Genomic DNA, 12,923 nt, shown 5'->3' with positions numbered 1-12,923 from the left:
TTTCCCCTGCTTTTTCACTCACCTCTCATCAGCCAGGGTTGCTCGTGCCACAGCCCATGCTGCAACAAATGCTGCTGGAAACCCTGAAATCAGAAAATGATTCAGAGACTAGATTTATTTTAAGATTAAGGAGGTTTTTTCCTCAAATTCACCATACATAAGAATATACTATTAGCGGTTCAGAGATAAAAATAGACATGAAAATTTCTGATATGTGAACAAGAAAAGTCCACTTAATTTTTAATCATGTCGGTTTGAGAAATTAGCAATATTGATGTTATTTGTTCCTCTAGTCTGAAGATAAAAACTGGCCTAATTTTCATCTGAGGGTTGTAGGGAAAAGCCATATTTGGAGAAGAGTGAAGTTCCTAGGGTTGGAAGTAAGCAATGATTGGCATTTGACTTTGACTCTTGTCACGCTGACCATCATATGCTCTCAAGGAGTGAAGCAACACAGGGACTCCTGAAAAGCTGAGGGATGCTCTTGTTTTAAAAACTTAGAATTTTTTCATCCTAAAAATGGAAGGCATACCGAGGCAAGTTATAAAAATCAGGAAGTTTTAACCAGTTTAGTCTCTTCTTTTAGTTCACATTGGCACAAGACAGAAGCATTTTCATGCATTAATAGAAAAGGGTGACCACTATATTTGTCTGATGATTTGAGCGCGAGATATTTGTCCTTCATAAGTGCTAAACACCTTCTGGGCTTGTAACATCAAATCCATTATACCGACTTTCTTTTGCCCCCCAGTAAAAGTTCACTGTCCAGCTTATGTTGTATTTGATTAAACTCTGACATCACACACAAAAAAATCATGAACCGTAACTTATATGGAATACTGCAGTAGGGGACTGAAAGACTTAAGAGATGACTTTTCATTATGTGGCCTTTATGAAAGTGGTTTAAATAAAGGATATACAGAAACCATAAGGAAAACATTTTATAATCTAGGAAGCACCTTACAAAAGGGGAAAACAAAATTTTGGTCTAGCCAAGAACATTTTTTATCAAGCATAACTTTAAATTCTTAACCTTTAAAAAAATTGTAATTTTTTAATATTCTTTCTTAGCAACAAAGTGAACAAAGAAATAGGCTTAGAAAAAGAAAATTTTCAGAAAAAGATGAAAATGATGATATGCACAATAATGTCTTTGGTCTCCTTGGTGACCATCTAACTTAAGTTCAGCCTGCCTATATCACTACTGAATTTTATGATTCTATATTCCAATTTTATTTCTTGTTTCTATAGTATTCTTTCTTTAATCTGCTCAAATTCTGTATTCTAGGAATTTTTTGTCAAAATAGACCTACCTAATTCTGGTTATTTCTTAGCTTCAGTTTGCATATTCTATCTATCTGTCTATCTATCTATCACATTTCTCCATTAATCATTTATTGTCTATTTATGTGTCAAAGATTGTTCTAAATGATATAAATAATGAACAAATAAACAATATCCCTGTTTTCTAAAACTTATATTCTGGTGAAGCAGTCAAAATTAACAAAGCAACTTCAGTTGCTTTTGGTTATGAATTGGTGCTATGAAGAATAAATAAAAGTGATACTATGTAATGGGGAGGGGACAGCTGCTTCTGGTAGGATGATTAGATATAAATCCACCATACAGCCTGGCATAGATCCTACCATATGGCCTGACATAGATCCCTCAGCTGTTCTATCTTGGTTGTCTTCAAAAAGTGTCTGCCTGTCTTTCATCAATTTTCACATCTTATCATTCTTATATCTGCATCTTCTGCTTCCTTTACATTCTTCTGATCAGGTACTTCCTGAATGCTGTTCTATACAATATTTCTTAATGGTGGTTGAGTTGGCATTATGTTTTAGATGATAATTATGTCAAATATCGTACACAGGCATTATGTCTTCATAGAATTGCTTTTCTCATCTTCTTAGAGAATCTTATGCATAAGACTAGCATAGAGACTACCATGGAAGAATAAAGAACAGAAAACTACTTTGGGATCCTTTAAGGATTTTTTATCACGAGTCTTAATATGAATTGTTACATAATTTAGAACACAGAAATAAAGGCAAAAATACTTGACATGTAAATGTTGTTTTAAATTTAAATGTTAAATTAAGTAAATTTAATATAAATTTAAATGTTATCTAGTATGTGCATTTACTGAAAGTTGAGTTATTTTCTTTTTTTTTTTTGAGACGGATTCTTGCTCTGTCACCCAGGCTGGAGTGCAGTGGCATGATCCCGGCTCACTGCAAGCTCCGCCTCCCGGGTTCACACCATACTCCTGCCTCAGCCTCCCCAGCAGCTGGGACTGCAGGCTCACGCTGCCACGCCCGGCTAGTAGAGACGGGGTTTCACCATGTTAGCCAGGATGGTCTCGATCTCCTGACCTCATGATCCGCCCACCTCAGCCTCCCAAAGTGGAGTTATTTTCATAAGACACGTCAATACAAAATAAATAAGTTTTGTGAAGACAAAACTTTAAATTAACTTTAAAATAACTACAAATTAAAAATGTTGAATATGATACATATGATCACAACAAGAAAACAAACAAAATAACCTAAAGGGTCAGAGTGCATGCATCTTGTGTGGGAGACTTTAACACATGTCTCTGTGTTTAAACACTTACTGCCAAGTGGATGATCAAAAAATGTTTGCTGGATTAAGATATTTTACAAAGGGAATAAAATGGGAGTGTGGGACTGTTTCCTGATTATTTTCAGGGAACATATTATGTGAAAATATTCTATGTAAGATGGTATTACTAGGATAGGTGCTTTTATATGATGATATGTACATACTGGTGTTTCATCTGACAGTTGAAAATTAAGGATGGCTACTAATATAGAAGCAAATTACCATATTTAGTAACAATAAAAAAAGAGATATCTTTTACATACAGAATTAAAATAGAGGAAAATGTGTAGTTGAAATAAAATGGAACTAAGAATAAAGCACCTTATTTATGGGAAAACTGAGACAAGGATGGGGAAAATAACAATGTGCTTGGTTGAAAGAAAAGAAACAGTTATCACTAGTATTCACCTTTATTCTCTATGCATCTTGTTTTATAATAATAAAATGTAAAAACAGTTATTTTAAATATTTGTCCTTAATTTAGTAAAGGTCAGATATGACACCTATTCTTCTTCAGATTGTCATTTCCTTTCCTTCCTATTTATTTATTTATTTATTTATTTATTTATTTTTCTTTTTGTTTTTTTTTTGAGATGGAGTCTCGCTCTGTCACCCAGGCTAGAATGCAGTGGCACGATCTCAGCTCACTGCAAGCTCCACCTCCTGGGTTCACGCCATTCTCCTGCCTCAGCCTCCTGAGTAGCTGGGACTACAGGCGCCTGCCAGCACGTCTGGCTAATTTTTTGTATTTTTAGTAGAGGCAGGGATTCACCGTGTTAGCCAGGATGGTCTCAATCTCCTGACCTCATGATCCGCCAGCCTCGGCCTCCCAAAGTGCTGGGATTACAGGCGTGAGCCACTGCGCCCAGCCTCCTTCCAATTTATTTTTAAGAATCATCACAATCAGATTGCACACGGTCGCTCACATCTGTAATCCCAGCACTTTGAGAGGCCGAGGCAGGAGGATTGCTTGAGGCCAGGGGTTCAAGACCAGCCTGGGCAACATAATAAGACCACATCTCTAACAAATAATAAGAAATAAAATAATAAAACATTTAAAAAGAAAAGGATTATCACAATCAATATAAGTGTAACTCCACACATTACTACAATGTGACTAACAGAGTTCTGAGTATTTATCTAGCTGAAAAGAGCTTAAAGTTATAAACATTTGGGTCCAAATGAGTAACAAAGGAATTTAAGCAAGTTCTCTGCTCTAATGAAGCCAGTAAATGGCATCATTGGAAGTAAGTATAAAATTGGACTCGCTCTCAGTTATTCTAGCAAAGTATCCTGCAAAGCATATATAATGTTTTTGATCATTTAGAAAATGAATTTAGAAAAATGAGTCAGATATATAAATAATGTTTTTAAATCAGTCTCTCAGTGTTGAGATAAGAGAAAGACAATCCATAAATCAAACAGATTTTGATATGTACTTCATTCAGTGATAGCTGTGTTTTAGGAGCAGACTACTTAAAAGAATACTACTATTATTTTCATTATATATGCCCTAGACTAGAGTATATTTTTAAAGAATGGAAATGCAAAGAGAAAGTCAGAAGACAGACTAGCTGTAGAACCATAATTCCATGAAGAATAGTTATTACTCTTTTGACTTGTGGCTAATTAAGTGAGCAAAATGTGGCGTGTAAAATGCTTTCACAGACAGTTTCCATGAAAAGTCAACTGGTTTTCATGTGTGTTCTCAAACTATTTCATGAAATGAAGATTTCTATTGTAGTTGTCATTTCTATGCCTAAACTTTTGTGGGCAAATTAATAAAAGCTGTAAAGGAAGGTAAGAAACCATACTTGCATAGAAGCTCACTAGCACCTTAGCTTTTCTTTACATTCTCTTTTTCATAGAAAGATTTGTGTTTTCTGAGATTCGGTGGGACAAACTCCTAACTGTAAGGAGAGACAGACTGAGTGATAAAGCCCAAATAAAGAGTTAATAAGGAGGCTTGCACCAGGTAGCTATCAAGGCATAAATAAAGAGAAAAAAAGAATTTATTAAAAATGTAAGCAATGATGAAGAAATTTGAAAAATAAAATATAACCCAAATAAACAAATGTCTACATTCATTATTGAATTTTCTATCAACACCTTTTCCAACTCCTAATAATTATGTGGGTTCACAGATATAATTTTGATTTGAAGGAAGGCAAACTACCACAAATTGTCAAGAAAATTTCCAAAGGATCCTAAAAAAGCAAAATATTATCTTTTTTATTTTCAGTAACTGCTAGTCAAAGATAAGAAAGAGCCTTAAAACAGACAAGCTGTCTACAAAAATACAACTTTAATTGTGATGATTATTTCATAATAAATAAGTTTAACAGTAAATTGATTTTCTTTGTCTTCTTAAAGGTTATTAATTAGCTAGCAGAAAGTTCAGCATTCTTTACTTCGCATTTCAGTTGTTAAGAAAAAAAGTTAAGGCAAAATAGGCAAAGGCATATTCTTATTTTGGAGAGGAAAAAAACCTCCAAATTTAGTCGTGAGCTACTTAGTGAATTTTTTTCCTATGCTGAGCACCTCCTAATTTAAATATTAAAATAGCAATTGAGATCTGCAACTGTTAATCTCCAACCTCTTCTCAAGTTTCACCACATATGAGTTTTAATTTCCCTTAATTTTTAACAAGCAAACAATTTCTTTTCTCCATGTCATGTTGAGTCAGTGTCTAATCCAGTAATCCCCCTTGTACTGCTAAATCATTTTTGAAATGAGAACTGAATACTTTTTTAATTACTTATGCCAGAAGTAATTTGAATAATTTCCTTCTAAAACACATGGTAAGTCCACATAATTAGTTTGTAATTTGTATTTGTTAAATACAGTCAGGATGGTCCTACAAATTCATTTCTGGCATTCTCATCATATGACCTAGAAATACAAACCAAAAATATATCATTATAGCTTAGAAATTCAAAAATAAGAAATTTTAAGATGAAATTATTGATAAAGCAGAACACTGACATTTAGTTTTACATGTGTATGGCTTACAATGAGTTCTCTTATATTTCCTCCAAAGAATCCTCTCAAGAATCTGGCCTAAGAACACCAGCCACAAATAACTTTAAAAGTTTGTCACCACTGGGAGAATTATAGACTTGATCTTAATTATTTTTGTCTAAGAATAGAACAATAAAAGAAAGGGAGATAAAAAATAAGAATGGGAGGGATTGTTTCAGGAAAATGGCTGTAGGGATGCTAATGATGGGCATGACAGAATGTCATCAAATGCATCATCCAGTTTGAAAGGAACAGAGATATAAATGTCTTACCCCAGCCTATCAAGATGAAGCCCCACAGGTATTTGGTGTCCGAAAAGAAAGCCACAAAGATGAGATTATGCAGGTAGAGACCTTCCACCAGGATCCAATAATAATTTGTAGCCAGGAAGTAAATAAACATCACAACAGCAATCTTGCACCCGATCTATTACAAATAAACCAGAATTTCATCATATTAGAACACTTTGTTGTACTGGATGCCAACATTAGACCACTAAAAAACAAGTCTTCAGTTTCTTTTTCAGGCTAATATGTCTCCTTTACACAGTAAAGTCAAAACTGTTGAGAGGCCAAAACAGTTATTTTAATGCATCATTTTTCAAGACTATGAACTTGATTCTATTTTTAAAATAAGTTTTTTCTTTAAGAAGTTACCAAAAAAAATCACCTTTTCTCAATTTTTTCACTTTATAAAAATAATACATGACCATCACAGAAAATTAGGAACATATAGAAAAGTATAAAGAAGAAAATGTTACCCATATTTTTAGCTTGCATTTATTTTATTTTGGTCTTTTATGCAGCTATTGCTGCAAAACAAGCTGCCCCCAAAGTTAGTGACTTACAACAATAAACATTAAACATATCTTATAAATCTGTGGATGGGCTGAGTAGTTCGGCTGATCTGGGCTAGGCTTGTCTTGGCTAGGCTCACTGAGTAGAGGTCTACTCTCAACTGCTACACTATTGCGTCCACTTCCTTCTGTTGGGGAAAGCAAGTCTCAGTGCCAGCCCAGAATCAGAATCAGCAGGGACTGTAAAGTTACAAGGCAAAGGCACAGATCCAGACAGGGTATTAATTCACACCATCAAGACAATCAATCTACTATACCTAATTTCAGATATATTGCTTCAATGATCTAATTGAGTGAATTATTGGATCAATCTATTTACTACCACCAGGACATTCAAGAGCAGAATCAAGTAACATAAAATTTTATATTGGAACAAGTCTTCGAGTACTCAGTAAAGGGACTAAATAAATATCATGGGCTTTTAAACTGCAAGCTTCTGGTTTTGCTGATGGGTTTTTTACTTTCGAAAGTGGTGAGCCCCATGACAGTTGCTGTGGTGCCTACGCCAAATACCATTTCAATCTTGTGCGTTTTGCAGTTTCCATTTCAGAATATTCTTGAGGAAAAAACCCAAGAACTTTTAATAAAATGATTGATTAGACATGAAAGGACAGAATTGAGGGAGAAAACATCACTATACAAATTGATAATCCATTTTAGTTAGTTCAGAGATAAGTAAAAGCAAGTTAACATGTTTAGTGGACTGTAAAATTGTACTTATTTGTAGTGTTATACAAATTAGTAATGAGACAAAATGGTGAAAACACTTACATATTGTGATTTGTCCACAGAAGTTGCCTCAATGGAATTTTGTGGGTCATCCTGCATTATTAGGGACTCCAGCTCCTTTACTCCTATGTGAGCATGGACTACTCTGTCTTTGACAAAGATGCTTGTAGCTCTCAGCATGAAAGACACAAATAAGTGCATGTGGATATAGTTCCTAGTGCAATGCAATCGTCTACGGAGAGAAATATTCAGTATTTAAATTTGGATAAAATTAAAAATGGGGGAAACACTCAGGGCAACTGCTGCCACCACCAACCAGCCTGCTCCCCTCCAGCAGGGACTGGTTCAAGACTCCACACAAATTCCAAAATCTGCAGATACTCAAGTCCTTTATATGATATAGTGCAGTATTTGCACATAACCTATGTACATCATCTTGTTACTTTAAATCATCCCTAGATTACTTATAATACCAAATACAATGTGAATGCTATGTAAATAGATGTTATACTGTATTGTTTAGAGAAAAATGACCCAAAAAATAAGTATGTAAATGTTCAGTATGAACACAACCAAACTTTTTTTTCTGAGTATTTTCCATCCACAGTCTGTTGAATCTGGGGATGTGAAATCCCAGTATATGAAGGGCCGACTAAATTGGTGCTCAAAATTTTGTAATGATTTAGATTAAGTTGAATGGAATTGGACACATGTTAAAGTGGATAAAAAATAAACCATAACAAAAGCAATAAATACTATTTCTTTATGTGCTGATATCCAATAATTTGGGAGATTATTTAAGATGAATTTTTGTCCAATAGCACCAAAATCTCTCGGGAACTCATTCAATTCGATGCTGTCTTACTTTGCAACAAATATACTGCAATACATACTTATTGGCTTAAAGGTTTCATACTACTTTGATACTTTAAGTTTTTAAACAAAGAACCCTGAATTTGTCATGAAAAATTAATTGTCAAATAACATAATAACATTAGGCTGAATTCAAAAACTTGCATTTGAGGAAAACATTTGGAAAATATTGTGAGACCGCTATGTCTTCTCTGGATAGGAAAGACAATGTGTCCCTTCATGGAAAAAGTGATAGGCATCACTCACCTGAAGTAACTAATGATGAGAATAGCCACAGCCAAGGAACCAAAAGAGATGGAGTAGCCAACAGTATACATTACATAGAGGCGTTCAAAGAATTCTTGCTGCAAGGGAAGAGATGCTCATGTATGATATGGGACTATTTTACCAATAAACTGGCAAAGAAATAGCATGTCATTTTTGGAATCTTATTTCTAATTCTCTTTAACTTTTTTGAGCTGTAATTTGCATGCAATAAAATGTAGAGATCTGGAGTGAGCATTTTGATAGGTTTTGACAAACCAAGTTCATTTGTGCCCCTTGCTAGTCAAAAAAACACCCGCTATCCACCCCCAGGAAATCACTGTTCCAATATCTGTCACCACAAATTAGCTTTCTCTGTTCACATACTTCATATACCCCTTGACTATTCTTAGACTTCTTAGGATTACATGTTACAGTATATACTTTTTTATCAACATACTGTTTTTTATATTTATCAATATTGTTACATGTATAAATGGTTCATTCCTTTTCAATTATTTTGTTTTAAAATAATTATAGATTCAAAGGAAGTAGAAAATAGTGTAAGAAAAGCCCCAGGTTCCCTTCACCCAGTATTCTCCAAAGCTTACATCTTACATAATTCTACTAAAATATCAAAACCAGAAATTTAATATTGATGCAACACGCATATTTATAGTTCTATGTCATTTTATCATATGTACATTTTTGTAACCATTACTGTAATCAAGTACAGAACTATTTCACCAGCACAAAGTTCTCCTTGTTCTGTCCCTTATGGTGACACCTCCTCCTCTCCACCATGCCAAACACCTGGCAACCATTAATCTGTTTTCTGTCTCTATAATTTTGTCATTTCATAAATGTCATATAAGTAGAATTATACAGTATGGGATCTTTTAAGATTGGACAATGGTGTAGAAATGTGATTGGACAAAAAGGATGTAATCTAATACTAATAGACTAAATGGGGAAACTCAACAAGCGTTTTCCATGTTTCAATCAGGCTAATCCAATGAAGCCTCCATAAAAGGGCCAAGAAAATGGGATATAAAGAGCTGCTAGACAGCTGAATTTACGGAGGCTTGCAGGAAGGTGAACCAGAACTCATCCATTTACCAGAAGGGTGGTGCACCCCAACTCCACCGGAACAGAAGCTCCTGCACTTCAGACTCTTCCAGACTTCGCCCTATATGTCTCTTCACCTGGCTGTTTATTTGTATCCTTTAAAATATCCTTTATAATAATATATAGGAAACGTAAGTGTTTCTCAGAGTTTTGTGAGCTGTTCTAGCAATTAATCAAGCCTAAAGAGGGGTTCGTGGGAACCCCAACTTGAAGGTGGTTACTCAGAAGTTCCAGGGGCCTGGTCTTGCAATTGGCTGCTGCCTTGTGCTCAGTGGGAACTATGCATCTCTAGGGGATTTGTCTCGGCTTCCCTGCCCTTCTCCTGGCCTGTGGGCTGCATCAGTCATGCAGTTAGTGAGGGCCCCCTGTGCCTCAAGGGATGCCTCTCAGCTCCTCTGTCCTGATCCATGCTTTCAGCCAACTGCTGCCTTTCACTCTGTGAGAGCCCTGTGCACATCTCAAGGAATTTCTCTGAGCCCTCTGCCTGCCCCAGCCTTTGGCATACTTCCCCCACGCACTCGGTGAAGACCTCATGGCAAAGAATTGCCTGGTGGATTATAGCTCACTAAGACTAGGGCTTACTCCTTGGGATTCTAACTCTTTATGCTAGCCCTTGTCTGCTATTGGTATAAAAGCTTGTCTCTTTTCTCTTTGTCCCCTTCAATAGCCTGTTTTCTCCCCTTCTACTGTGGTCCTAGGGATACACGCAGCCATGGGTCTCTTCTCTCATAGGAAGGGTTTGCCCATTTCTGGAATTTAGTTCATTTAGATTTCTTGGCATCCTCAACTCATTTTTACAAATTATTAATTTTGCATCTAAGCCAACTTATTGTTGCGACTGCCTACAATCTGACTGGAAGCAGGAAGACTTTGCCTCTTGTTTCTTTTAAAAAAAAATTAACTACTTATTATTTTCTCTTAATAAAATAGTAAAACTTTTCATAGAAAATATTTGAATAATGTGTAAAACATAAAAGAGAGGAGAAAAAAAATCTTACAAATTCTAACCAATCAGAAAGAAACACTGTTAGTACTTCATGTACTTCACATATTTCTTGAAGTTGTTATTGTTATGATTTTAAGAGATGGCATCTCCCTATGTTGCCCAGGCTGATCTTGAACTCCCGCCCCAGACTCCCAAGTAGCTGCAACTACAGACACAGGCCACTATGCCCAGCTAGTACTTCATCTATTTCATTTCATTCTATTTCTGTGAAGCATTGCCTATTATTTTAAGCATCTGCATTCTCAATTTATATACAAGTTTATTCCTGAATTTTTTGTGTGACAAAATAATTGCCCAAGGCTGCAAACTCTTTATAAAATTTATATGCATATATTTGCGCTTATTTAACCAGTTCTTCATTAGAAATTTAAACTCGTTGAAACATTCATTATAATAATCATTTGTTCAATGAACATTTTTTTCCATTCAGTTCCCCCATTCTAAATCCTTATGCTTGATTTTAGAAGTAAATTTATAAGATCAAAAACTATTATTCCTTTGAAGTTTTTAAATATATACTGCTAAATGGCTTTCCAAAAGTACATCTAGCCTTTGGATAGGAGATGTATTATATGGTAGTTTCTACGGTATGCTACTGTTTTAAATATCACACTCTAAAAAATTTAATAATCTTGTGATTTATCATTAGAATTCCTTCCCTTTTTTTAACTAAAATAATTACCTCATTTTGACAAGCCAATTATATAAAAATTTAGAGAAAAAAATAGTGCTCAAAAATATCTTAGTCTTGTTTTCCTGATAAAAATGTGGCATTTATTCTAAATTTACACTTTTTTAGTTTTTTGCTTTTCCTTCCTTATAAAAAATTTTATTAACTATTAATAATTTATATCTCACAAATAAGTAATATCATTTTGCCCTACTGTGTGTCAAACCATCAGGAGATATCTAGTTTTCTTATTAGACATATTTTGTTTTCTTGGGTTTTTCCAAATTATTACTTAAAGGTTGCAAACAATAGAAAACATTTTTTGTGTTTTTAATTAAGGAGATTAAATTATACTAACACAATTCTTCAAATTTTCTATTAACTTTTAAATCATTTTACATAAACTAGTATATATATTGAGTACATCAACCATCTTTAGTTATTTTTATTCTTAAAATACACAGTAATCACAGAAAATGGTTATAAGATTAGAGTTCAGTATAAATAAAACCATGATTTAATGGCCATTAACACCTCTGAAAGGTTTGCATTTTTCATCATGTAATGCAAAAATGAAGATAATCACAGAGTACACTAAGTATCAGTGAATGTTTGTTTCTATCAATGAGACTGAAATTCTTTTGAAGCATTTTAGCTTAACTGAATGTTGATGTTACTTATGTTAGTTCCATTGTAGAGTACTTAACAATCTCCTCATATTGACTTATTTTATCTAAGAAGCTTTTCAACAATTAAACAGATAACTGAAAGTCTTTCTGCCAATTCCTAAAGAACTCATTAAGGTAGAAAGTTAAGACAGGAAGTTCTATTAATGCAAAATCAAAGAAACCTTCAACTCACTACTTCTCTTGCTGCTGTTCTCCCCGCCACCTCCCCAAAACATCACCAGACATAAAGAAATATGTCAAAAATTCGAAGAGTTTATGTATGATGGACTATTCTCAGGGTTTTCATAAAGCTAATTTATCACATTCACTCTTAGCATCATATGCATATATCATCATGCATTTTTACTCACGAGGTCTAAGTGATATAAATTTAAACATGACTTTTAAACCAACTTTAATAACTTAAAAGTAACTCTCTAGAATATCCCAAAGTTTACATATGATTTCTATACTGGAAACAGCACTGATGTGAAATTAGGACATAAGGGCTCTACATTAAACCCTCTTGCCACCGAGCTATGTCACTTTGACAAACACCTAATCTCTGGTTCTCAGTTGACTCACATCTCTGAAATTAATATATTGTGCTGGAAGATTTACATGATGCCCCTTGCTCCCCTTTAATCCTAAAACTCTAATCTTTTATATGCTAATGAGATCATCTATTGGTAAATCTTATGAGGTGGAAAATACACCTCTAAAATGCAAAGGTCCTTCTGGAATATACAGATGAGATGTAGCCATTCATAGGTAACTAAGAAGAAATCATGAATCATGTTACTAACTACCTATTGGGATTTTTATTCATAATATAGCATAATATAATGCAATGTAAACAATGCAATCTAACATAATAAACATAACACACACACAGGTATAAGTATGGATGTATGTATCTCAGCCAGGTAGCTCTAGGCCATAGAAAATACCAGAATGATTGATATTCATCTGAAAAGATTGCAACATTGCTTTTATCTTTTATGATCCTTGTGTCGTGGAATAAGAGGGTTTTTATATATAATGGCTAGCAATTGAGAATTGCATTAAAACATTATTCTGCTTTCCCTTAGGAATTCACAA

General features: G+C 34.3%; 1 protein-coding gene across 2 annotated transcripts in view; it reads right to left on the bottom strand.

Moving 5' to 3' along the window:
- Positions 1-12,923, bottom strand: part of PTH2R (parathyroid hormone 2 receptor) — a 136,541-nt gene that overhangs the window by 44,131 nt on the left and 79,487 nt on the right. For both annotated transcript variants that reach the window (XM_016950398.4, XM_526012.8), the window contains exons 5-8: positions 8,354-8,451; positions 7,277-7,466; positions 5,922-6,075; positions 23-83 (exon numbers count right to left, since the gene is read on the bottom strand). In XM_016950398.4, the coding sequence (XP_016805887.2) occupies positions 23-83; positions 5,922-6,075; positions 7,277-7,466; positions 8,354-8,451 (503 nt within the window). The remainder of the gene's footprint in view (positions 1-22; positions 84-5,921; positions 6,076-7,276; positions 7,467-8,353; positions 8,452-12,923) is intronic.

Source organism: Pan troglodytes, chromosome 13 (assembly GCF_028858775.2).
Source record: "Pan troglodytes isolate AG18354 chromosome 13, NHGRI_mPanTro3-v2.0_pri, whole genome shotgun sequence".
In the NCBI taxonomy this organism is placed as follows: Eukaryota; Metazoa; Chordata; class Mammalia; order Primates; family Hominidae; genus Pan; species Pan troglodytes.
Note: the sequence above shows the minus strand (reverse complement) of the source record. Positions and strands in the feature narration are given on the sequence as shown.